Genomic DNA, 22,906 nt, shown 5'->3' with positions numbered 1-22,906 from the left:
TGACTATATTAGTCGCGTTGTGTGTTTGTATTTACTGAAAAGAATAGTGTTTTATGAAGCTATTAGTTCGGGAGTCTGATTAAACTAGTCGAGCTGAGTGTTTTGATTTACCAAAAATAACCGGTTCAAGAGCTGTACGCTCTAAAATCTGACTACTGTAATCACGCTGATTAATTTAAAAGAACCGGTTCATTAGAGTCATTCGTTCGTCAGTCGACACCGGTCGCACTGTAGATTCAATAGCGATGTTGTGGCGTCTCTGATTAGTGCAGGAAACACTGTCAGAGTAGGTGCACGTTAAAATGCACGTTCGACGACCAGTATTTCTGAATATGAACCGATTCTCGGTTCTCAAACGTAACGATAAAGCAGAAGCACATTTGTTATTTTGATTGAATATTCCGCTTCCCAATTGCAGTCCGCAGTGAAAGCCAGGGATTGGGAGAGAGGCTGAGAGGGCGTGTGTGTGTGTGTGTGTGTGTGTGTGTGTGTAAGAGAGAGAGAGAGAGACAGACCCCCTCCCATTCTCCACCTCTTACCAGCACAAACAGCAGTGTGATATTTACATTTCAAACGACATTTACTTAATCTTCACCCTGCTAATTCACAATATTCAGCTTTTAGAGAAGTATCAGAGAAATAAGGAAGTACAGGACGCTGATCTGTTGTTTTTCATTCCGGCGAGGACCAAAGCAAGGAGTCGTCCATCGTCCTGTCGCTTGTGACATTGGGAATCGCAGGATTATGATGTTTTCTTGAATTTTGTGTGTCGTGGGAGGTTTGGGGATGGGATCTGTGACGCCTTTAGGAAGCTGAAGACCCACTTTGAAAACAGCCTTTGTTTATTGTTTTGATCAAGATCATTTCAGCAAACCGAGTAAAAACCATAATATTAAAGATATATCTTCGCGTTAGCGTTGGATATCGATAGATCAGTTGAAAATAGACTGAATTTGGACATCACCTCTAGCCCGCAGTGATGCTTCAGTGTCTGGACTGACTTTTAATATGCGCACTCAGACGGAAATGGAAACCTGGACATTTTAAATCATTAATCACTTCGAACAGATTCATACACATAGACTAGCAACCATATCACAGCTCAAGCTGACACCCAGATGTGAAAGTGATCGCGTTTCCTGGGCTTCCCTGATCTAAGGGAGTAGTTGTATTCATCATAACAGCAGAACAGTCTTCGGAGGGTACATCATGCCCACCTCTCGTTCCGGCGCGTGCTCGGTGGAATACTGGGTCGATGGCTCGCGCCGAGATGCGACAGTGGAGGATTTCTATAACATGGGGCCAGAATTAGGCAGGTAAGTACATTACTGCATCCACTTTGCATTGGTTTTGATGTTATTGTGTAAATGCATACGTATACACACTATGCACATATTATTTTATTCTTTATTACATGCCGACCTATTTTGTTTGACACTGTTATTCTATACTGGTAACTGATATGTAGAACCAATATTTAATTGTCTAATTTAATTGCTTTTTGGCACAAATAATCATAAGATTGCAACAATAAAAACATAATTGTAGCCTATCTTTGTTAGAGGTTGACCGATAAAATCGGTTTGACCAATATATTTTTCACGAATATTAACTCTTGTACTTAATCAGTTCTGCGAAAATGTTTGTGAAATATTTGAGCATCATAAGCCAAATAAAAATGTAAAATATTCATAATGCATATATTACGTTTCTTGTGTTTAAATATAATTAGTTATCATCCCTGTTGTGGCAGAAATAAACATGCAAGTTTTACCTGTAAGCTGTTGTTAAACGTGATGAGAGATATACTTTAGAGGCCCCCCCCCAAAATAAAAAATAAATATTGATAAAATAATATCGGTTACACTGATTATTAGTCTAATGTTATACTTAATATCTATTGAGCTGTATTTACACATGGATGCTCCAGTGTCATGTACAAACATTTGTGCTGCCTATGTCTATATGTGAACAAGTGTTCAGGTTTTGTGTAGTAATCAAGTTTTTTTTTTTTTTTTACTGCTAATGAGTCTTTGTTGCATGTAATTGTCACAGTTAGGGATGAGTGGTATCTAAACTAATTGAGCTCAATTTTTTAGTAAACTAATTACAATGCACTTAATTGAGCACATTAAGGAAGCACCCAGTCTTTGCAAATGTCACCTAAAATGTCATCATTACCTCCCAGGATGTGGGATGCAAAATGTTGAGCTGTTGATGCTGTCACCGGATTTCAGTCTGGCATCATGCCCGTGTGAAATTCAGCAGAGAGAAGGACTTCTATGGGACTCATTTTCGCAGAACGAAATGTTTTTAATGTATCTAGTTGCATTGTATGACTGTGAGTACTTTGAAGTCTATTGCTGATTATGCTGAGGACTGTTTGTCAGACACTGATGTGTTGAAGCGTTGGATAACAAGGTAGCAGATGGAGAAATGATGGCCTTCTCTTTGAGTGCTCGCCTGATTGAGTCATTCACTGACCATGAAAAGCAAAGACAAGATCTGAGAGACAACATGAAGACACACAAATACTGTATAGTGTATAACATAATGCAGCCGTGAAAAAAAATATCAGTGAAGGCCAGTTTATTTGTGGTCCTAATGGCTGGAAGTTAGGAATTCTATTTTAATTTAGTAGAATTAGGCGAAAACCTGCAGAAACGCTATAAATGTGTATTCCCTTCTTCAGTATTTTCTGTCGTCATGGACACTGATTGTTTAGATTCAGTTGCCATGGACATAATAATGTGATCATGGGGGAGGTAGAATGTAGGTAAGAACCTCAATGACTAGTTGAGCGGTGGAGGTCACCGTCGTGAAATGCCAACACTTTTCCTTCATTGAACATCTTGGTTTTATTAGTATCTTCCAATCTGTCACTTTGTGCAATGTGTTTGTGTATAGTAATTGCTATGATGCACGATTATCAAATTTAAGATCTTCATTTAATTATTACTATGTAAAGATTGCTTTTGTGTTAACCACCAGGGGTGCCACATCTGTTGTGTTTCGCTGTGAAGAGAAGCAAACTGAGAAACCTTATGCTGTGAAGGTCTTGAAGAAAACCGTACGTTCAGCTGTGATTATAAAGATATTTTCATTCTTCTTGAAATCCCAGAATGACTGTTTGAGGTTATGTTCGTTGTGTCATCAACTCAGATTGACAAGAAAATTGTGAGGACAGAGATCGGAGTCTTGCTGCGTCTCTCTCATCCAAATATTGTAAGATATTTATGTTCCTGGCAACATCACATTGTTCGCATTGTTATGAAATATTTAATGTTCATTCTGTGAGAATATCGATGGGCTTGTTCTGATGTGACTGTTCTCACTATGTTTTCATTCAGATTCGTTTGAAGGAAATTTTTGAAACAGAGACGGAGATCTTTCTCATCCTAGAGCTGGTCACAGGTGGAGAGCTCTTTGACAGGTATGATGTGCTTCATTAATGAGAGGCAATTCAAATGTAAAACAGGATTTATGACATTCATCATCTGCTTAAAGAAATAGTTCACCCACAAAAATGAGAATTCTGTCATCATTTACTCACCCTCATATTGCCCTAAACCTGTATATCACAACATAAAACAGAATATTTAGAAAAAACAACTTCCACTGTATATATATATATATATATATAAAAAATCTGAATATCTTATGTTGTGTTCCACAGAAGCAGTGTTATTTTAGCATTATTTATATACAAGTATAGAATTTATGAATATCTTGAATATTTAATTTTTTATTAATCTTTTATATTTTTCGGTTTACATTTTAATTTAGCTGTTTTTAGCCTTATTTTTTATTTTAGTTTTAGTTTTAGTAGGTGTAGTACTCCAACTTAAACATTTTTTATACTATGTATTAATTGTATTATTTAAGTTTCCATTTTTTATATTTTCCATCTAATGTTTCATCTAACACATTTTTGGGAAGTAAGGTAAAGCTAAAATTAATAAAAAATGTATGAATAAAATATTAATACACTGCAAAGATGTCAACAATTCTGTGTTTTTCTGTCAATATGGGGTGCTGTGTGTACATTAATGAGAAAAAAAAAATAACTTAAATGATTTTAGCAAATGGCTGCAATATAACAAAGAGTGAAAAATTTAAGGGGGTCTGAATACTTTCCGTACCCACTGTATATATATATATATATATAATTTAGTTCAGCTTGAACTGTTTTCGTTTTATTTAACAATAACAACACTGCACAGAAGAAAGAAAATCCAGATTTGGAACAACATGAGGGTCAGGAAATGATGGCATGGAAAACTCCTTAATATAATATATGATAATCTTGCTGCTTAAAGATTATCAAGAGATGATCTTCCACCATGTATTGATACGATGAGGGCCAGATGTTTCTCCTTAGATCCTACTGTAGTCTCAGCACAGGAATCTCATTTATTCTTTATCATGAACATCTCCTGGCTCAAGTTCTTACAGCTCAGTGGGCTTTCTATCTGTTCTTCTACCCAGCACTGTGAGATGTAATTGAATAAAACAAGTTCCCGATAATTGGTTTAAGTGGGTTTGGTGCAGGAGCAGGATGCGTTTGCCTACACACTGCTAAACAGAGCACTAAATGTTGCCAGATCCACACACAGACGCCTAAACATCGGATGCTCATGTTTGAAAACATAGGATAGTATATATACATGCTATGTGATGTTTTTTATGATGAATTTGTCTCTGAGATGGTTGTGTATTGTTTCAGGATTGTGGAGAGGGGCTACTACAGTGAGAGAGATGCAGCTCATGTTATCAAACAGATCCTGGAGGCTGTGGCGGTAAGACCAAATAAATCATGGGATATAAAAATTTACTTTTCACCCACACAGAGATTTTCTATTCATGTTTAAAAGGCAATAAGGGTAACGTGGATCTTTAGACTTTAAAGAGGAACACAGATTTTCCTGGCTCTTTTGAAGTAAAAGAGTCTGATGTACTGGGTAGACATACTCTAAGGCCGCATGTCCATTAAAGGGGTCATATGATGCGATTTCAATTTTTCCTTTCTCTTTGGAGTGTTACAAGCTCTTGGTGCATAAAGAAGATCTGTAAAGCTGCAAAGACTAAAGTCTCAAATCCAAAGAGATTTCTTTATAAAAGTTAAGAATCAGCCTCGCCTACCTAAAACGGCTCGTTCTAGGCGTTACATTTCCGACGCGTGCTTGTGGTGTTCGGCCAATCACAATGCACTGGGTCAGCTGGCCAATCAGAGCAGACTGCGCTTGTCAAAGGAGGGGGCTTTTGAGAGGCGGGGCATAGAGGACCTACAATAATGTACAGTATTTGAAAAATAATGTGTTTTTTGAGCATTAAAGCATGTCAACATATTCTGTTACACCAAATACACAAAATAATGATCTTTAAAATAGCACCATATGACCCCTTTAATGCGTTTTTTCTCGAGGCTAGCATATTTTTTCAATTATTTTCAATGGGAGCGGCGCGTTTTTTAAAACGCCAGGAGCGTGGCGAGGCGCTGAACTTTTTTTTTTCTCACCGCTGAGAGTTGAAGAATGTTCAACTTTGGGTAAATCTCAGTGCTCATCACTGTCACTTTTTAGTCAGCCAACCAATCACAGTGGAGGGGCGGGACTAATACCACATCGACCAGCCGTCACATCCTGCTTGTACTACGACTGATCAACAATGGAGAAGTTAATATTGCTTGTCTCCAAGTATTCATGTCTGTACCAGATGGAGTTCCCAGACTACCACAATATTGTTATAAAAAATAATGTTTGGAGAAACATTTCATCCGCGATGCCTCTGCCGTATTACTTTAGCGGATATTCCGTATCATAGCAACCAAAGCATCTCAACTGAAAGTGCTGCGCTGCAGAAGCTCTCTCAAGCACTCACAGCAAGGCTTTGGTGCTTTGGTGGAAACACGGTTAAATATTCTGCTTTCAGAAATTGCCATGGTTTTGATGTTATAACTCATTAACATATTACCACCCAAGCTTACAGGTCAATGCCTAGTTAATATTAGTCCACATTAAAGAATGACAGCGTGAATTATACATGTAGAAGTTAGATAATCATAATAAAGATCATTTACATATTGAAGTCTTAAAGAAATAACCTGTTTACAATACTTCATTGACAGCATTTGTGCCATAATGTTGATTACCACAAAATTCATTTCCACTTCTTTAAAGTTCCACAAAGCCGTTTGCACCGCGCTCTTTTGTCACTTAATATTTTATTTTGGTGTGTCAATCTATTAAAATACTTAGAATATAAAACCATGATCCACACTCAACAAAAAGTCTTCTTTTTTTATTATTTTATTATCACCAGTAGGGATCATGGTTTTATATACCACTTAACTTCTTTAAAGGGGTCATGAAATGGGGTTTTTGGTTTGTTTTATTATGTTCCCTTAGTTTCAATTATAATATTACTATAGTTTTTTTGGACGAAAAACTTTAAAAATGTAGTGATTTATGAAATTTTTCCACCCCGTTTCTCATCCTCTGACTCAAACAGTCGGTTTTGGGGGGTTTTCCCCTTTAAGAGTTCAGTGTAACCGCCCACTGTTATGATTGGCTAATGTCTTTTAACACGGGGCCTGAACATGACGGACTCCGAAAACAATATGCAAGTAAACTAAGTAAAAACACTGTGATTATTCATTATGAATTGAACTGCAATTAACATTTTAAAAAGTAGTTTTTACATGAAATACATTACTTACAGTTTGCGGCATTGTTGTTGGGTCCAGAATAGTCGGCACGGCCTGATCTTTAAGCAAAAGTGTTCTGGCAAAGCCAGCATCATACTGCGATTTGTTCTCAAAACAGTCATCCGTGAAATGTAGTGAACAAATGCGTAAATTAACACTGACGTGACTGGGACGTTCGTAAAAAATAAACTGAATCCATTTTTCCCTGATGTCTAGATCCTTCGGCAGCGTATTCAAACATTTTCCACAGCCAGGAATGGCACATCTGCGTGGCATCGCAATCTTATTGTAAACAGTTACTTCTTCAGACCCACTCACTGCACACACCTGAACACCTGTGGGCGTGACAACGATGCAATGATGCAAAATTAGGCGTAGTTGTCTTGCGCTGGAGGCGGTCATATGTAAACGACTGGTGCTAGGTGACGTCACCTTACCCCATAGGATCCACAACGAGCCGTATTTGGAGCTTGATTAAATAAATGCTTCGTTTATAATGGAGAGGACGTCTTAAGCTATGAAACTTGCAGGAAGTTTTAATAGTACAAAGACATCTTATATGCCAGAAGATCAAGGCAAATTTGGTTTCTCATGTCATCACCCCTTTAAAAAAAAGAAAAAATCTAATCTGGGTTACTTAAAATGGAAGTGAATGGGACAAGTTTGTTAACATCAAAATGCTTCGTGTTTCAGAACTATAGCCACAAGATGTAACCAATATGCATGTTAACATGATTTTAGTGAGAGGAATTGCTTACAAACCTTAGCTCTGTAAAAATGATATGTAGTTTTTGTTGACAACAGAAAGCCATTGACCCTAAAAATGACTGTAAAAATGACAAGAACCACTTTATAACTCAAGTACAGGTTTTAAAAGAAAAGCTAATTTGAGTACTTTTATAAAACTATAAGCTTTATATTTCTGCTTTCACTTAAAAAAAAATGGCCCCATTCACTTCCATTGTAAGTGCCTTATCGTAAGCTTTATTTTTGCTTTTCTTTAAAGATACGAAGGCATGTATCAAAATTATTATGACCCATATTTTAGTATTTTTTGTAGTTTTCCATTCATTTTTCCAAAAGGGAAAAATCTTTGTTAAAGCATTATAAGCCATGAACCAAACCAACCAGCTACAAGGTGAATTACAACATTACAAACTTTTATTTGAAGCAAAAAAGTATTTGACTGTCTAGTAAACTGTGTAATTAACGTATTTAGTGAGGGAAAGAACTACAATCCCATGAAGCATTGCAAATGACATTAAGCAAATTAAAAATGATGGAGAAATATTAATAAACTATAAATATAAACTATAATAAAATATGAATAAACTATTAATTTAAAGTTGTTGGTTCTATCTATAGAAACAATAAAAGTTAAGTTAATTGCAAAATATGCTTCTATATACAAATATTTAAGTATTTTGAGAGCATAAGGAGACACAGTGCTTCATGTGAGTGGGCGGAGCATCTCTTTTTACATGCTTTGCTTGCTGTGACTCTCTGATTGGTGGAATTTTCTGTTCAGCATCATGGGTAATGTAGTTTCTCACCACAAATTCCACTTTTAAACGTGAATATTTTAAAAATCAATTGAATGAATGCGAGCAGATGTGTTCAACAAAAGCATATACAATCGATTAACAACCTCAGAACTCACTACAGGTCTATCTTTAAAGGTCTATATTGTTAAAAATCTATTTCCCTATGGATAAAATGGTGGAGTTTTTACTTCCGGAACTCGACTGTTGCACTCTATTGGACCAGAATATTCCTTTAAATATGCTGTAGAAGTCTTGAAGTACAATAGCCAAAAAAAGTTTATTTCTGAGGATCAGAGAGAGCTTAGAAAATGTAGTGTAAAACAAACGTGAGCAACATTACAAGACCTCAGGGGAAAAATTAAATGCTACAAATTGTGCATAATACGGTGCCTTTAATGTGAGGTAAATAATATGACCAAATAGCATGATATGATGATGCGTGTCATGAGAGACAGCAGTTATTTTAATGCATTCTCAGCCGAAGGATTATTGTGTATGTGTTGGCGTGGCTGAACACATGTCCAGCGATGGGCTGACAGTGGAGGGGTTTGGAGATGTGGGTCAGTCTTGTCGTCACTCAAAAGCGAACGGTAGAGTAAGCGGATATGTGTGCAGAGCTGCTAGTCAAAAATAATCTTCTCAGGACAAAAAAAAAACATTGCAATTTTTTCCCCCAGCTTTTAATCTTCCTGAGCAGGAGGAATGTGGGCTGGCATTACATAACATCTCCGCAATCTGACAATGAAGCAACAATGCGGAGGCCACATTTATGTGTCGAATGTTGTGTCGATGTGTCTTGATCGGATCTGTTTAATCCACGTTGTCTATGACATAATCTGTAGGAGTTGATTGTGACATAAGGTTTATGTATGTGCATATATGACGATTTTGGCAAATCTTCGTATTTGTATCTGATCTGTTTTCACCAGGACCTCAGTAGCACAGGGCTGGGTGATATGGCCAAAAATATTATCACAGTAATTTTTTTTCCATATCGTACAATGTCGATACTGACCACAGTATTTATTTACTAATAATGGGGAAAGGAGTGCTTTCCACATGTTTGCTAGACCTTGAAAATGAATGTAAACATAACTTGTTTGTTCACAATTAAACCCCACAGAGTAGCTACCTTTTTAATTTAATTTAAAATCTGTTTTATTTTTCCCTAAATTCTGTGTTTTTCATTTTATTTTTTCTGGATTCTGTGCTACTCTCACGGTTATGAACTTTTCTGTTGTGTTACTTTCAGTTCCTGTTCTCCTGCCCCATTTAGTTCTGATGAGCTCCTCATTAGTTTCCTTGGTTACCTATTACTCTCAGGAGTTTCTGTTTCATTAGCCCCATTATTTATACTCTGTGCTTTGTTCAGTTTCTTTGCCGGTTATTTGTTATGCCTACATTTGTGTTTGTGTTACCCCTGCCTTGTTTGCTCTTGGATTTATAATTTAAAGGCTTTTGTGGATTTCTCTCCTTCATCGTGCGCTCTTTACAGCACCAGCTCGTTACAGAATAACCGGCCTAAAGAAGTAGAATATTTTGCGGCACTTCTCTTTCTTTTTGTTTTGTTTCTTCACTTATGAATTTACCAGCAATTCAGCTCCTTTGCCTGGAGCAAGAGGATTGCTCCCTTGAGGACCACACGAGGGATTTTTAGATCTAGCCTACCATACACACTACCCAGACAGCTGCCTATATGTACTTTTTACTATGATGGATTAAACTCCTCGACAAAGGCTAAGGTGTCTGGGGATGGTCCTCGAGGGAGCTTCACCGCATTTGTGGAGTGGGTGCTGGTGAACAATGTATCTTCATTCACCGTCTGCCCCACTGAGAAGGACTTCACCAGCCCCACTCCAGACCCAGAGCGGAACGTATGCCAGAGCTCACCGCAGACAGAGAGCCAGAGCCCACCGTGATTGACGAGCCATCGCAAAACAGAGTGACAGAGAGACTCATTGTCCTGGAGCCAGAGCCTCAAAACACATCTGACCAGGTGTGTGAGCTGGCAACATCATGCATCGCTGTGGGGTTCCTCGTGGAGATCGAGGGAATGAATTAAGACCCAGCCCACACTCCCACCGCTGAAGGTAAGCTAATGCTGGCCTCTGAAAACTATTTGGCGGAACTGAAAGACATTTTTGATGTGGATTTGATGGACTGGTTTGGGGAGGTAATACCCAGTTCTCCTGATTGTCCTACATCTCCTGAGTTTCCACTGGTTCCGCCCAGCTCCTGTTCTCCTGTGTTCCCTCTCAGCCTCCCTCTCCCACCTCCTCTCCTAAAATCAGCCAGTTCCTCAGCCCTGCCTCCGCTGGTTCCTGTCAGTACCTCAGATCACTCTTATGGCACTTTTCCACTGCATGGTACGGCACGGTACGGCTCGGTACGGTTCACTTTTGGGGGGTTTTCCACTGGTATAACGACATGTGAATAATCCCGCCCACTCTAAAGCGGTACTAAACTGCAGTGGAAACGCAACCCGAGCCGTGCCGTGCCGTACTAAGCCGTACCGAGCCGAGTCGTACCACGCAGTGGAAAAGCGCCATTAGTCAGCGCCATCCGGGCACTCTGATTCACCTCGGGCCTTACAGACTCCAGCTCCACTTAGGCGCGAGGATCCTGTCTCCGCCTTCAGCCTTCGAAAACAGGACTCCACCTCGGCCCTCCGACCCATCAGCTCCACCTTGGCTCTTTGCTCCTTCGTCTCCACTGTGTCCCGTCATCCCACTGGCTCCTCTGGGCTCCCTCATCCCTCCGGATCCATCTTGTCAGTCATCATCCTTCCTCTGCTACGGGATTCTACTCCCCCGGCTTTGCCTCGTCTCTCCATCCCTCTGGCTCCTCCTTCCCTCCAGCTCCACCTTGGTCTTCTGTCGCTCCGGCTTCACAGCGGTCTTCTGGATCCCTGCCTCTGCCTCGGTCACCTAAGCTGTCAGCTCCACCTTGGCCCTCCGGATCCTTGGCATCACCCTGGCTCTGTGGCTCTCCATCTCCGACCTGGTCTCCCACTCCATCGGCTACGTCTCCGTCAATCAGCCCCCTGGTGTCGTCAGCTCCATCTCCAGCGACTCCACCGTGGATCGCCGTCCTTGCTGCGGTCTGAATCTCCACCTGGCTACTCCGGCTCCTCCCACCATCTTCGGCGCCCTAGTTTCCTGCTCCACTTCCTGTTCACTGTCAATCTCCTGTTCTTTACCCATCTCCAGAGCCCCCTCCCTCCCTCCTCAGATGGACGCTTTGCTATGCGATGAACCGCCTTCCGGGAGGGGGAGTTACTGTCACGGTTATGAACTTCTCTGTGTTATATCAGTTCCTGTTCTCCTGCCTCGTTTAGTTCTGATCAGCTCGTCATTAGTTTCCTTAGTTACCTATTACTCTCAGGTGTCTCTGTTTCACTAGCCCCATTATTTATACTTGCTTCATGCTTTGTTCAGTTCCTTTGCTGGTTATTTGTTATGCCTACATTTGTGTTTGTGCTACCCCTGCCTTGTTTGCTCTTGGATTTATAATTAAAAGACTTTTGTGGAATCCTTCGTTGTGTGCTCTTTACAGCACCATCATGTTACAGCTTTATGATTTAATTCAAATGTATCATAAAAAATGGTGGCTAATGAAATGAATTATTACAATGTTAACAATGTAGGTAATCTTTAAAATGTAATCATATGAAAATATAACAATTAATTTACAACAAAATATTGCACCTTTTTGTCAAATAAGATGCTGGACAATAGAACTGTATAAATTAAAACTGGATGAAAAAATATCTGGTTGTATGACATTCCTTAAAAATAATAATAATATTATTATTATTTTGAGAAGTACGTAATTTTAGTATAAATATTAATATATTTCTGTCATAATTTCTTCAGGGTAAGCCAAAATTATATTTTAGTTTCAGTGTGTGTTTGATGGTAGTTTTTCTCAAATGTAATGGTGTAAAGCTGATGAAGTGACTCTCAGAGCAGCTCTGGAGATGAAGTTCATGTCTCATATATTGAGAAGGCAGGTGTTGAAAACAATGTGAGCGTCATGTCTGTTTGAGCTTGTGTAGTAGACAAAACTACACCACTCCTTCACACAGAGACACACAGAACATGCAGACATATAAGCCACATGCACTGACTGACCGTTTATTTCTGCTGTGTGATCAGCTGTTAGATTAATCCATATCGAGTAAAAATGTCCAGAGCTTATCATTGTGATTGACAAATTTTATCGCAATTTCAACATGATATCGTTTATCACCCAGCCCTAGCACAGCTCAGCTAGCTAGCTCAAAAATCCTATATTGACTTGACAAACCACCTAGCAACCACAGAGTACCCTAACAACTGCATAGCAGCCTGCTAAATCTAGTCACAACACTTTGGCAATCACAGAACAGCACTCTGGCGAACACTTAGCGTTAGCGTGGACTCATAACAGAATTTTCGACTCACGTATTCTTTAGAAAATGTAAACATCTAGCTTTGTTTTTAATTTCCTAAATCATTTATGATGATACCTCAACATCAAGTAAAAACAACACCATCTTAACCCTGTTTAAACCATCAAACAGAGTATTTAATTAAATGTTTAGAGAACTCCAGAAGCTTATTTCGAACATATGAGTCTGTAGTAGGACTGACTCATCTCCGGTTTTCACACTAGTCATGTGCTAAAACACAAGAGTGACTCCTGCCGCCTTCAATTTACACTTTGTCATCTGCCAAACACTTTCTGTACTTCATCGGGTTCTGCTGGGCTCACATTTACCAGGAAATCATTGTCTCCTTGCCCGCCGTGATGCACTATTATATTTTTGGAATTGTGTTAAAGGAGCAACATCTGTCTTGTGCCTACGAACACAAAATTAATTAACACGGACTGACACCGTATGAGTCATCCCCGCACTTATCAGACTGCAGATCACAGACGCCCATGCCCTGATAATGGAGAACGACCCCATGATCTCAACAGAGTGCTAGAAAAACCACTTGAGGGAAGACAGGAGGTTTGAAAGTTTCAGGCATCTCTCATCCCAAAGACAGTCTGCAATTTGCAGCGCTAATATGTCTGCATGTTCTGCATCACTGTCTGGAGCCCAGAGATGATTTGTTAAAGAAGTAGTTCAGCCAAAAATGACAATTCTGTCATTATTCTGTCAAGTCTTTCCAAACTCGTACGACTTTCTTTCTTCTGTGGAACACAGGTGGAGAAATTTTGAAGAATATACTAGTCAGTCTTTTACAGGACTAGAGCTATGGTCCATAAATCTTTTGCATTATATTCCCATATTTCTCTGAAATATATGAGGAACAGACTGAATATTGACATCATTATTCCCTTAAAGTCACTCTAGATCTTTTTAAAGAATCACTTGACCTCTAACCTTAGGTCATGGGTTCAGTTCCCAGGGAATGCATTAACTGATACAAATGCATATTTTGAATCAGGGTTGTTATAAAAAAAATCATGTTTGTTAATTGAAATTAAATAATATATAAACAAACTTAAACTTATTTTAATACAACTAGTTCCCAATGAAAACCTTTATTATGGTAATAATAATAATAATAATAATAATAATAATAATAAATAAAACTATATAGACATATTTAAAACAAAAACTAATTACAAAATTACAAAAACATACAAAATAACTAAAACTTAAAATTAAATAAAAACAAAATATAAAATTAAAAATAAATTAAAACTATTAATAAAAATTAAAAGTTTCTCATTGATACTAATAACACTGTCGTGAATGCAATGTACGTCACTGTGGATAAAAATGTCTCTGAAATGTACTTTATAAATGTGGAAAAAGGTCTGAAAGATTAGTAAACAGACTGATCCATTTGTTGAGTTCAACTCACTGATTATCCATGCAAATCTAAATGAAATTTCACCCTGTCTGTTTTCATGCATGTTATTGATCTTATTGTGAATGATATATATGCATGTGTTTCATGTTTTTGACCTCATAATTTTTATTTATTTATTTATTTTAAATGTCATAACTCATAAGTCCCTTTCTTTCAATCATCTGCAAGCTCACATTCAGATCTGCCTCAATCCAATCAACAACCAATGGATAGAACCAAGTTCCTGCCAATTTTTTTCCTCATTGTTTCACTCAGATGTACCTCACAATATAGAAGAATCTACAAAAGACTGAACCACAATGCTATTTCATTCAAAGCTAGACCATTTATTGTGAATGCAAGAAAAGAGCAACCAAAATGTTTCCTTTTATGTTCCACAGAAGAATGCAGGTTTGGAATGACATGAGGGTGACTTAATGAGGACAGAATTTTCATTTTTCAGAGAACTATCCCTCTTAAGTGAGGAGACACTGAATACTGAGTTTGTCTCTGCCTTCATGACAGCTGTTTTAACAGAGAACTGTTCCAGACTGCCTCAGTGAACTCATCTTTCCCACCTACACTCCATCAGGACTTCAGAGAACCGAGGATGTCATCTACAGTCACACACAATCAGACACACAAACATGCTCTTAGCGCTGTATAATAAGTCCTAATGAATTAAATAAACATAACAAATTACCTATTAGAGCAGCTCTACTAAATGAGGGGCGGTGGGGGCTTTGCAGAAATGCTGAGTACTCTCTGAGATGAAGAAAAATCCAAATTTTTCAATGTTGCTGCAATCGCATTTAGCAGGTTTTTACTTTTGATCCAGTTAATCAAGCGAAATCCCACAGATTCCATTGAAATTCACCAAGGAAACTTTGTCTTAAAGGGATAGTTCACATAAAATGGAAAATTCTGTCCTCATTTACTCACCCTTATGCCTTTTCAAAACCTGTATGACTTACATTTTTCTGTGGAATACAAAATAAGATAATTTAAGGAATGTTTAGAATGCATTTGTCCATATAATGAAAGTCAGTGAGTCAAATGTTGTTTTGGACCCCACTGATTTTCAACGTATGGGCAAAAAAAACATTTTTATTAATACTTTGAATTCGTTTTTATTTAATATTTTTATTTTTTTACTAAAAACTTGTCATTTTATTTATTTTTTATATGTCTATGATTTTTATTTATTTATTTATGTCAGTTAAACTAAACGAAAATGAGAAATGTTTCCTTGGGAACTGGTTGGATTCAAATAAGTTTGTTATTTTTATATTTTATTTTATTTCCAATAACAAAAAATGTTTTTTTTTTTTACGGTTTTAGTTTTAGTTATAATAACCCTGGTTGCGATACCTCTGTTCTGTCTCTGTTGCAGTACTTACATGAGAACGGAGTTGTTCACAGAGACCTCAAACCAGAAAATCTCCTCTATGCTGACTTGTCAATAGATGCACCTCTTAAGATAGGTAACAAACTGTATACTTTTACACTGAATATTGTAGACTGAACTGTGAACTCTTTCATTAATGAATGGGTTTTATTGATTCAATCTTTTCTGTTATGACCACAGCGGACTTTGGTCTTTCTAAAATAATCGATGAGCAAGTGACGATGAAGACAGTATGTGGGACCCCCGGCTACTGCGGTGAGTCAAAATTATTATTAGAAAATACATTATTTGTGTTACGATTTAAGCACCCTCTTGCTGATTTCCTTATTTTTACACGTATCGCTAAGATAAAAGTAATTTAGATCTCAACAAGCAAGCAAATTCCAGTGAATGACTAATAACGTTTCATCAGCCAATTCATTTGCAATCATTTGGCTCTGTTCTCACATCCACTCAGCCCCTGAGATCCTCAGAGGAAACGCTTACGGTCCTGAGGTTGACATGTGGTCGGTGGGAGTCATCCTTTATATTTTGTGAGTAATACATTAATGTTTATTCATTTAGTGGACGCTTTTATCTGACTTGCAAATGCATCATATTCCCATATTTCTCTGAAATATGTGAGGAACGGACTAAAAATCAACATCATTCCCTTAGAGTCAATCTTGCTCTTTTTGAAGAATCAGTTGATTCAGTTCATGAAACATTCCTGCAGCTCAAATAATAGAGCGTGGCGCTCGCAAGGTTCCCAGGGAATGCATAAACTGCTACAAATGTAAATCTTGTATCAGTGTTGTTATTTTACTTTGTTTTTACATGTACCATTTGGATAAAAGTCATTTAGATATCCACAAGCAAGCAAATTCCAGTAATAATAATGTTTCAGCATCCAATTCATTTGCAATCATTTGCCTGTGTTCTCACATCCACGCAGCATATAGGCAAATACGCAAGTGATTAATCATAAGGAGCTAATGTTTTTTTTCATGTATATATAAGATAAGGGCAGAGGTTTGTAAAATCAGTGAGAAAGAAAATAATATACAGTATATTATTTTTTTTTATTAAGTATTAATTATTTTATTAAGTATGCATTAATTTGATCAGTGACGGTAATTTATGTTATTACAAAAGTTTTAAACTAAATGCTGTTCTTTTGAACATTCCATCCATCAATGAATCCGAAAAAAAAAAATGTTTTACACTTTCCACAAAATATCAAACAGCACAACTGTTTGATAATGATAAGAAATGTTTCTTGAGCAGAAAATCAGCATATAAGAATGATTTCTGAAGGATCGTGTGACACTGAAGACTGGAGTAATGATGCTGAAAATTCAGCTTTGCATCACAGGAATAAATTACTTTAAATTAAATTAAACATATTACAATAGAAAACAGTTATTTTAAATTGTAATAATATTTCACCATATTACTGTATTTTTTTATATCCTTCTCCTTGTATTTTCACTCTTGTAAGTGTGTTTCCCCTTCATTTCATTGTTCAAATTATAAATGGCTTTTTCTCTGCGATCTGCTTCTGTTCTTTCTTTCTCCACCCTCAGGCTGTGTGGGTTTGAACCATTTTTCGATCCAAGGGGGGATCAGTACATGTACAGTCGCATTCTGAACTGTGATTACGAGTTTGTCTCCCCCTGGTGGGATGAAGTGTCTCTCAATGCAAAGGATCTGGTGAGAGTACCCTGTTTGTAATGCTGATGATGTTCATGCACTGCAGATTGATTTCAAATGAGATGAGAGAGAACAGTATCTCCATCAAATATCAACAGCAGCCGACTCGTATGCTGATTTGATTATTCAGTCACCTGAGCTTTCTGGCTCTTTGTTTATTCACCATTAGCTGTTGGTTATGTTTGTTTGATGTCGTCTGTAGGTTAGTAAGCTCATAGTGCTGGACCCTCATAAACGTCTCACAGTCAAACAGGCTCTGGAGCACCCATGGGTGCTTGGAAAAGTAGCCCGGTTCTCCCACATGGACACAACACAAAGAAAACTACAGGAATTTAATGCTCGACGCAAATTAAAGGTCAGCAACCAATAGCTATGTTTTGGCTATGATAAAAAAAGTGTCCACCATAAAGAAAAAAAAAAATAATTTTTAAATCTTTGTTTAGAAATGTCCTCTTTGTATTGAAGTTGCTTTTTAATTTAAATTTTAATAAATGTATATTTCAATATTTTAATAACTTTTATACCTTTTTTAAGAAATGTTTAAATGACTTGTTCCTTGTATGCATTTATATATGTATTTAAGTGTAAATCATTACATATATTTTTCAAGGTATAAGGTATTTTTTATCAGGAATTATTAATTAATTAATAAGTATAACAAGTTACCTTTTATGTTTTTTGTTTTTTTTGCATGTTGGCAGATAACTTTGATTTGGTGGACAAAAGTATAAATTTTTTTTTTGTATTAATTAATTGCATTAATTAATTGAATAATAAGCAATGAAGCACTTTTAAATAAAATAAAATATTATGCATATAACTACTTAAAGGGATAGTTCACCCTAAAATGACAATTCTGTCATCACTGACTTTACCCTCATGTCATTGCAAACCCATAAGACCCGTAAGACTTTCATCTTCGAAATACTTTTTTTTTTTTATTAAACCTGATTTTCTGTCCCTCCATTGAAAGCCCAGGTAGCCAAACTTAGAAAATCCAAAAAGGTTATAAATCCAAATGAATTGAGTCTAAATTAAATCTGATCATCATATAAAGCAATCATATCTCTTCAGACTTGACTTGGATTAAGACTTGGATTAAACCACATGATTCATATGGATTTGTTTTATTACCGCTTTATGACCTTTTTAGCTACCTTGACATTTTGATGGAGAGACACAAACATCTGAAAGCTGAATAAATTAGCTTTCCATTGATGTATGGTTTGTTAGGATAGGACAATATTTGGCCGAGATACAACTATTTGAAAATCTGGAATCTGAGGGTGCAAAAAAATCTAAATATTGAGAAAATCGCCTTTAAAGTTGTCCAAATTAAGTTCTTAACAATGCATATTACTAATCAAAAATTAAGTTTTGATATATTTACGGTAGGAAATTTACTAAATATCTTCAAGGAACATGATCTTTACTTAATATCCTAATGATTTTTGGCATAAAAGAAAAATCGATAATTTTGACCCACAATGTTTTTTTGGCTATTGCTACAAATATACCCCAGCGACTTAAGACTGGTTTTGTGCTCCAGGGTCACATATAATTTGTGTTTTGAAGATTAACCAAAGTCATATGGGTTTGCAACAACATGAAGGTGAGTAAATGATTACAGAATTTTCATTTTTGCTGAATTATCCCTTTAAAAATTAATTATTCTTGTTTATCTTCATTATGATATCAAGACAGTTGTGTCAACCTGACATTCTTGGCTTTATGCACCGTCAAAAATATCAATTTAATATCAATTTTAATACAAGGACTAAAAACATGCTTTGTGTTCAAGTCATTGCCAACATGAATTGCATTTTAATGTACATTTCTGTGCTTTTTACGAGCAGAATCATGAGTATTTTACTGAACCAGTGCACATTAATCATGAGTTTCTCCATCCATAGGCTGCTATGAAGGCTGTGGTCGCCACAAGCCGGATGCACGAGGGCTCACGACGGCGGACGGACAGCTGCGAAATGCCTAACGCAGACAAGACCTCACGCCAGAGCAGCATACAGAAGGACAACACAGTGGATTCTCAAAGAGAGCCCATTCCCATTAAAGAGGGATCTGAGAAGGTTGAAGATGGTGCCCTGAGTCCCTCGTGTCCCCCCCTCCACCCTACCCATAAATCTAAACCTTCTGTCCTATCTGGGCCCATGCCCACTCGCCCACCCCTGATAGCAGAGGGACACAGGCAGACCTCCGTCCTTCCGAAGGCTCCAGTGGTTCGGCCCAGGGTGCCCAAGAAGAGCTGCTCAGTGGATCCGGGAGGCAAACACGAGCCTTCGGCGGTGAGCACCACCCCACCCAGTCCCAAGAACCTCAGTAATGGTTTCTCCATGAGCGTGGAGGCAGGCGGCAGTACGGCAGAATGTCAGTAGCCTGGATGATCTAAAGATTTGGATTCTCACGGAAGACAAAGGAGGACAAAGACAATGCTTTAAAAATACACTGAGAATTTCTTCTTCTCCTCTTCCACTTTTGCTATTTTAATACTGGACTGACACATGATGAGCTGTTTCTTAAAGCTCTTCGTATGGAGGCATGTGGCTTTGATGGCAACTTTAGGTTAGCGACACAGCAAACATAGTTGTTTTCTCTTTGCACATGCAGTGTGAATAAGATTGTCTCTCATCTGAACTGAAATTCATGTTGCTCTTTCTTCATTTGCTATCATATGCAACTGTTCATACAATCCTGTTCTCTCTTTAAAGTTAGTGAGGATCGTGTATCTGTGATGTTGTGATAGTACATATTTGTTTAGGAATGACTGCTAAAAGACCCATAAATGTGTATTGCATACACTATTCATAAATTAATATATATAGATAAATATATATATATATATAAAGTGTATCTTTATATGTCTTTTCCCCCATCTTAATTCAACCTTTTTGTATTAGCACATTACAAAAAAATGCTTCAATGGTTTCTAAAAGCTCAGACTAATGGAAGGATATGACAGAATGCCACAGTCAAGGATTATGTTTTTCCCGGCTCATCTTTGGCAGTTTATCGCCCATCAAATCGAATTGATGTCATTCAGGGTTACCACACTGATGTCAAATTCAGTCGCCCCCTTCTTCTCTCTTAAACATCTGGGAATGTTTTATTGAAAATCGCACCTAAACTGCCACTGTACTATAAGAAATCTTCTATATGAGGTGGAATTAATACAACTAGCATGCTTCAGCCACACTGTCTACCTCTTCTACTGTACAGGGGCTTCCAACTTCTCAAATAGGAAATTCTGCAGAGATCTACGCTTAGGATTGAAGGCATGGAAGAATATTTTTCAATGTTGAAGGGCTGTTTTTGGTGAACTTTATGTAGGCTAAATTTATCTGCCTCTATGAACATGTAACAGCATTGCAAAATGTTTCAGTATATTATATAGTTGCTTCTCTCATTCTACTTTATTTCGATCTTTGCCAAACAAGAATGCTTTGTACAGCCCCCTTCTTCTCTCTTAAACATCTGGGAATGTTTTATTGAAAATCGCACCTAAACTGCCACTGTACTATAAGAAATCTTCTATATGAGGTGGAATTAATACAACTAGCATGCTTCAGCCACACTGTCTACCTCTTCTACTGTACAGGGGCTTCCAACTTCTCAAATAGGAAATTCTGCAGAGATCTACGCTTAGGATTGAAGGCATGGAAGAATATTTTTCAATGTTGAAGGGCTGTTTTTGGTGAACTTTATGTAGGCTAAATTTATCTGCCTCTATGAACATGTAACAGCATTGCAAAATGTTTCAGTATATTATATAGTTGCTTCTCTCATTCTACTTTATTTCGATCTTTGCCAAACAAGAATGCTTTGTACATACTGCTGACATAAACAGTAGCCTAATTAGACATCACTGGAACATGGTTATGTATGAACAGTGTTGGGGAGTAACTAGTTACATGTAACAGAGTTACGTAATTTAATTACAAAATAAATGTAACTGTATCCGTTACAGTTACTGAGAAAAAAAAAGTGTAATTAAATTACAGTTACTTATGAAAATGTTAACAATTACAAAGGGGGTTACATCTGAATATTTTCTGTAAAAAGCTAGGAAATGTCAGTTGAAAAACGTTAATTTATTGCTTTGCCTGTTTTTGATGTGGACGATGTCTCCCGCCATTTAAAGGCCTTTAGTAAAGCGAAGCTATTCTGATTGGTTCTCTTTTTCTGGTTTTCTGATTGGTTCTGCTTTTGATTGGTTCTCTTGTTTGAATTCGCAGCGCACCACATCTGCCAATTCCATCAATCTACATTGCCGCTGAAAGCTCTAGGCTACAAACTGTCTGAGAGTTGGCACCAGGGCGAGTGATACAAATGTGTTCCAGCGCTGGAAATTTAAAAATCATTTCATCCAGGAATTAGAAAAGGGCACAAATATAACAGTTCAGTGCAAAATATGTTTGCCAAATATTAAAATGCTATCAACATCGAAGGATTCAATGTCGAATCTGAGGAAGCATCTTTTATGATGAATGTTAACCTTAAGGGGAAGTCGTGGCCTAATGGTTAGAGAGTCGGACTCGTAACCCAAAGGTTCGAGTCTCGTACCGGCAGGGATTGTAGGTGGGGGGAGTGAATGTACAGCGCTCTCTCCCACCTTCAATACCACGACTGAGGTGCCCTTGAGCAAGGCACCGAACCCCAACTGCTCCCCGGGCGCCGCAGCAAAAATGGCTGCCCACTGCTCCGGGTGTGTGTTCACGGTGTGTGTGTGTTCACTGCTGTGTGTGTGCACTTTGGATGGGTTAAATGCAGAGAACTAATTCCAAGTATGGGTCACCATACTTGGCCACATGTCACATGTCACGTCACTTAATCGCAACCTAGTTGACAAATCGCTCTAGTTTTGAGTTGCAAAATAGAGCTATTTAAAGGGGTCATATGATGCTGCTAAAAAGAACAGTATTTGGTGTATTTGGTGTAATGAAATGTGAACAGTGTTGTAAATACAACTTAACCACTGATTTCTAGTCATGTCCATTTTTGGAAGACCAAACAAAGTAGTTTCGCTTTCACAACGAAACAGCGTCACACACGGCGGCCTACAGTGAGCAGAGGCCGGGGGCTAGCGTGAGGAGTGGCCGGAGGGCTAGAGTGAGCAGAGGCGGGGGGCTAGCGTGAGGAGTGGACGGAGGGCTAGAGAGAACAGAGGCGGGGGGCTAGCGTGAGGAGTGGCCGGAGGGCTAGAGTGAGCAGAGGCGGGGGGCTAGCGTGAGGAGTGGACGGAGGGCTAGAGAGAACAGAGGCGGGGGGCTAGCGTGAGGAGTGGCCGGAGGGCTAGAGTGAGCAGAGGCGGGGGGCTAGCGTGAGGAGTGGACGGAGGGCTAGAGAGAACAGAGGCGGGGGGCTAGCGTGAGGAGTGGCCGGAGGGCTAGAGTGAGCAGAGGCGGGGGGCTAGAGTGAGGAGCGGCCGGAGGGCTAAAGTGAGCAGAGGCCGGGGGCTAGAGTGAGGAATGGCCGGAGGGCTAAAGTGAGCAGAGGTGGCGGGCTTGCGGCAACCACATGTGACGACCCCGGGCTGGACTCCGCTTCGTCCATGAAAGCCGATCCGGCGATCCACAGCAGGAAGTTTATGTTTTTCCTCAGCAACCAGCACAGATCATCTCTAGGCATGACGAAGCGATATAGTCCTCTTTTGGAAGACCAAACAAAGTAGTTTCGCTTTCACAACGAA

General features: G+C 38.3%; 1 protein-coding gene across 1 annotated transcript; it reads left to right on the top strand.

Annotated features, from left to right (window-relative positions):
- The first annotated feature begins 531 nt into the window (after positions 1-531).
- LOC107723863 (calcium/calmodulin-dependent protein kinase type IV-like) lies at positions 532-20,032 on the top strand. The gene is made up of 11 exons (XM_016532591.1): positions 532-1,316; positions 2,992-3,070; positions 3,163-3,225; positions 3,351-3,433; positions 4,727-4,799; positions 15,496-15,586; positions 15,691-15,765; positions 15,968-16,043; positions 17,076-17,202; positions 17,405-17,557; positions 19,116-20,032. Exons 1-11 carry the CDS (start codon positions 1,210-1,212, stop codon positions 19,593-19,595), a joined length of 1,407 nt encoding a protein of 468 aa, XP_016388077.1. The 5' UTR covers positions 532-1,209; the 3' UTR covers positions 19,596-20,032.
- The last annotated feature ends 2,874 nt before the right edge of the window (positions 20,033-22,906 follow it).

The sequence above is a fragment of the Sinocyclocheilus rhinocerous genome, unplaced genomic scaffold (genome assembly GCF_001515625.1).
Source record: "Sinocyclocheilus rhinocerous isolate Xijiao unplaced genomic scaffold, SAMN03320098_v1.1 scaffold1296, whole genome shotgun sequence".
In the NCBI taxonomy this organism is placed as follows: domain Eukaryota; kingdom Metazoa; phylum Chordata; class Actinopteri; order Cypriniformes; family Cyprinidae; genus Sinocyclocheilus; species Sinocyclocheilus rhinocerous.
Note: the sequence above shows the minus strand (reverse complement) of the source record. Positions and strands in the feature narration are given on the sequence as shown.

What these genes read in the sequence shown, in the direction of transcription:
- LOC107723863 (XM_016532591.1), top strand. Translation starts at nt 1,210, where the DNA reads ATGCCCACCTCTCGTTCCGGCGCGTGCTCGGTGGAATACTGGGTCGAT. An exon ending in GGAGTCATCCTTTATATTTT is followed by an intron (nt 16,044 to 17,075) that starts GTGAGTAATACA and finishes CTCCACCCTCAG; the next exon opens with GCTGTGTGGGTTTGAACCAT. An exon ending in ATGCTCGACGCAAATTAAAG is followed by an intron (nt 17,558 to 19,115) that starts GTCAGCAACCAA and finishes CTCCATCCATAG; the next exon opens with GCTGCTATGAAGGCTGTGGT.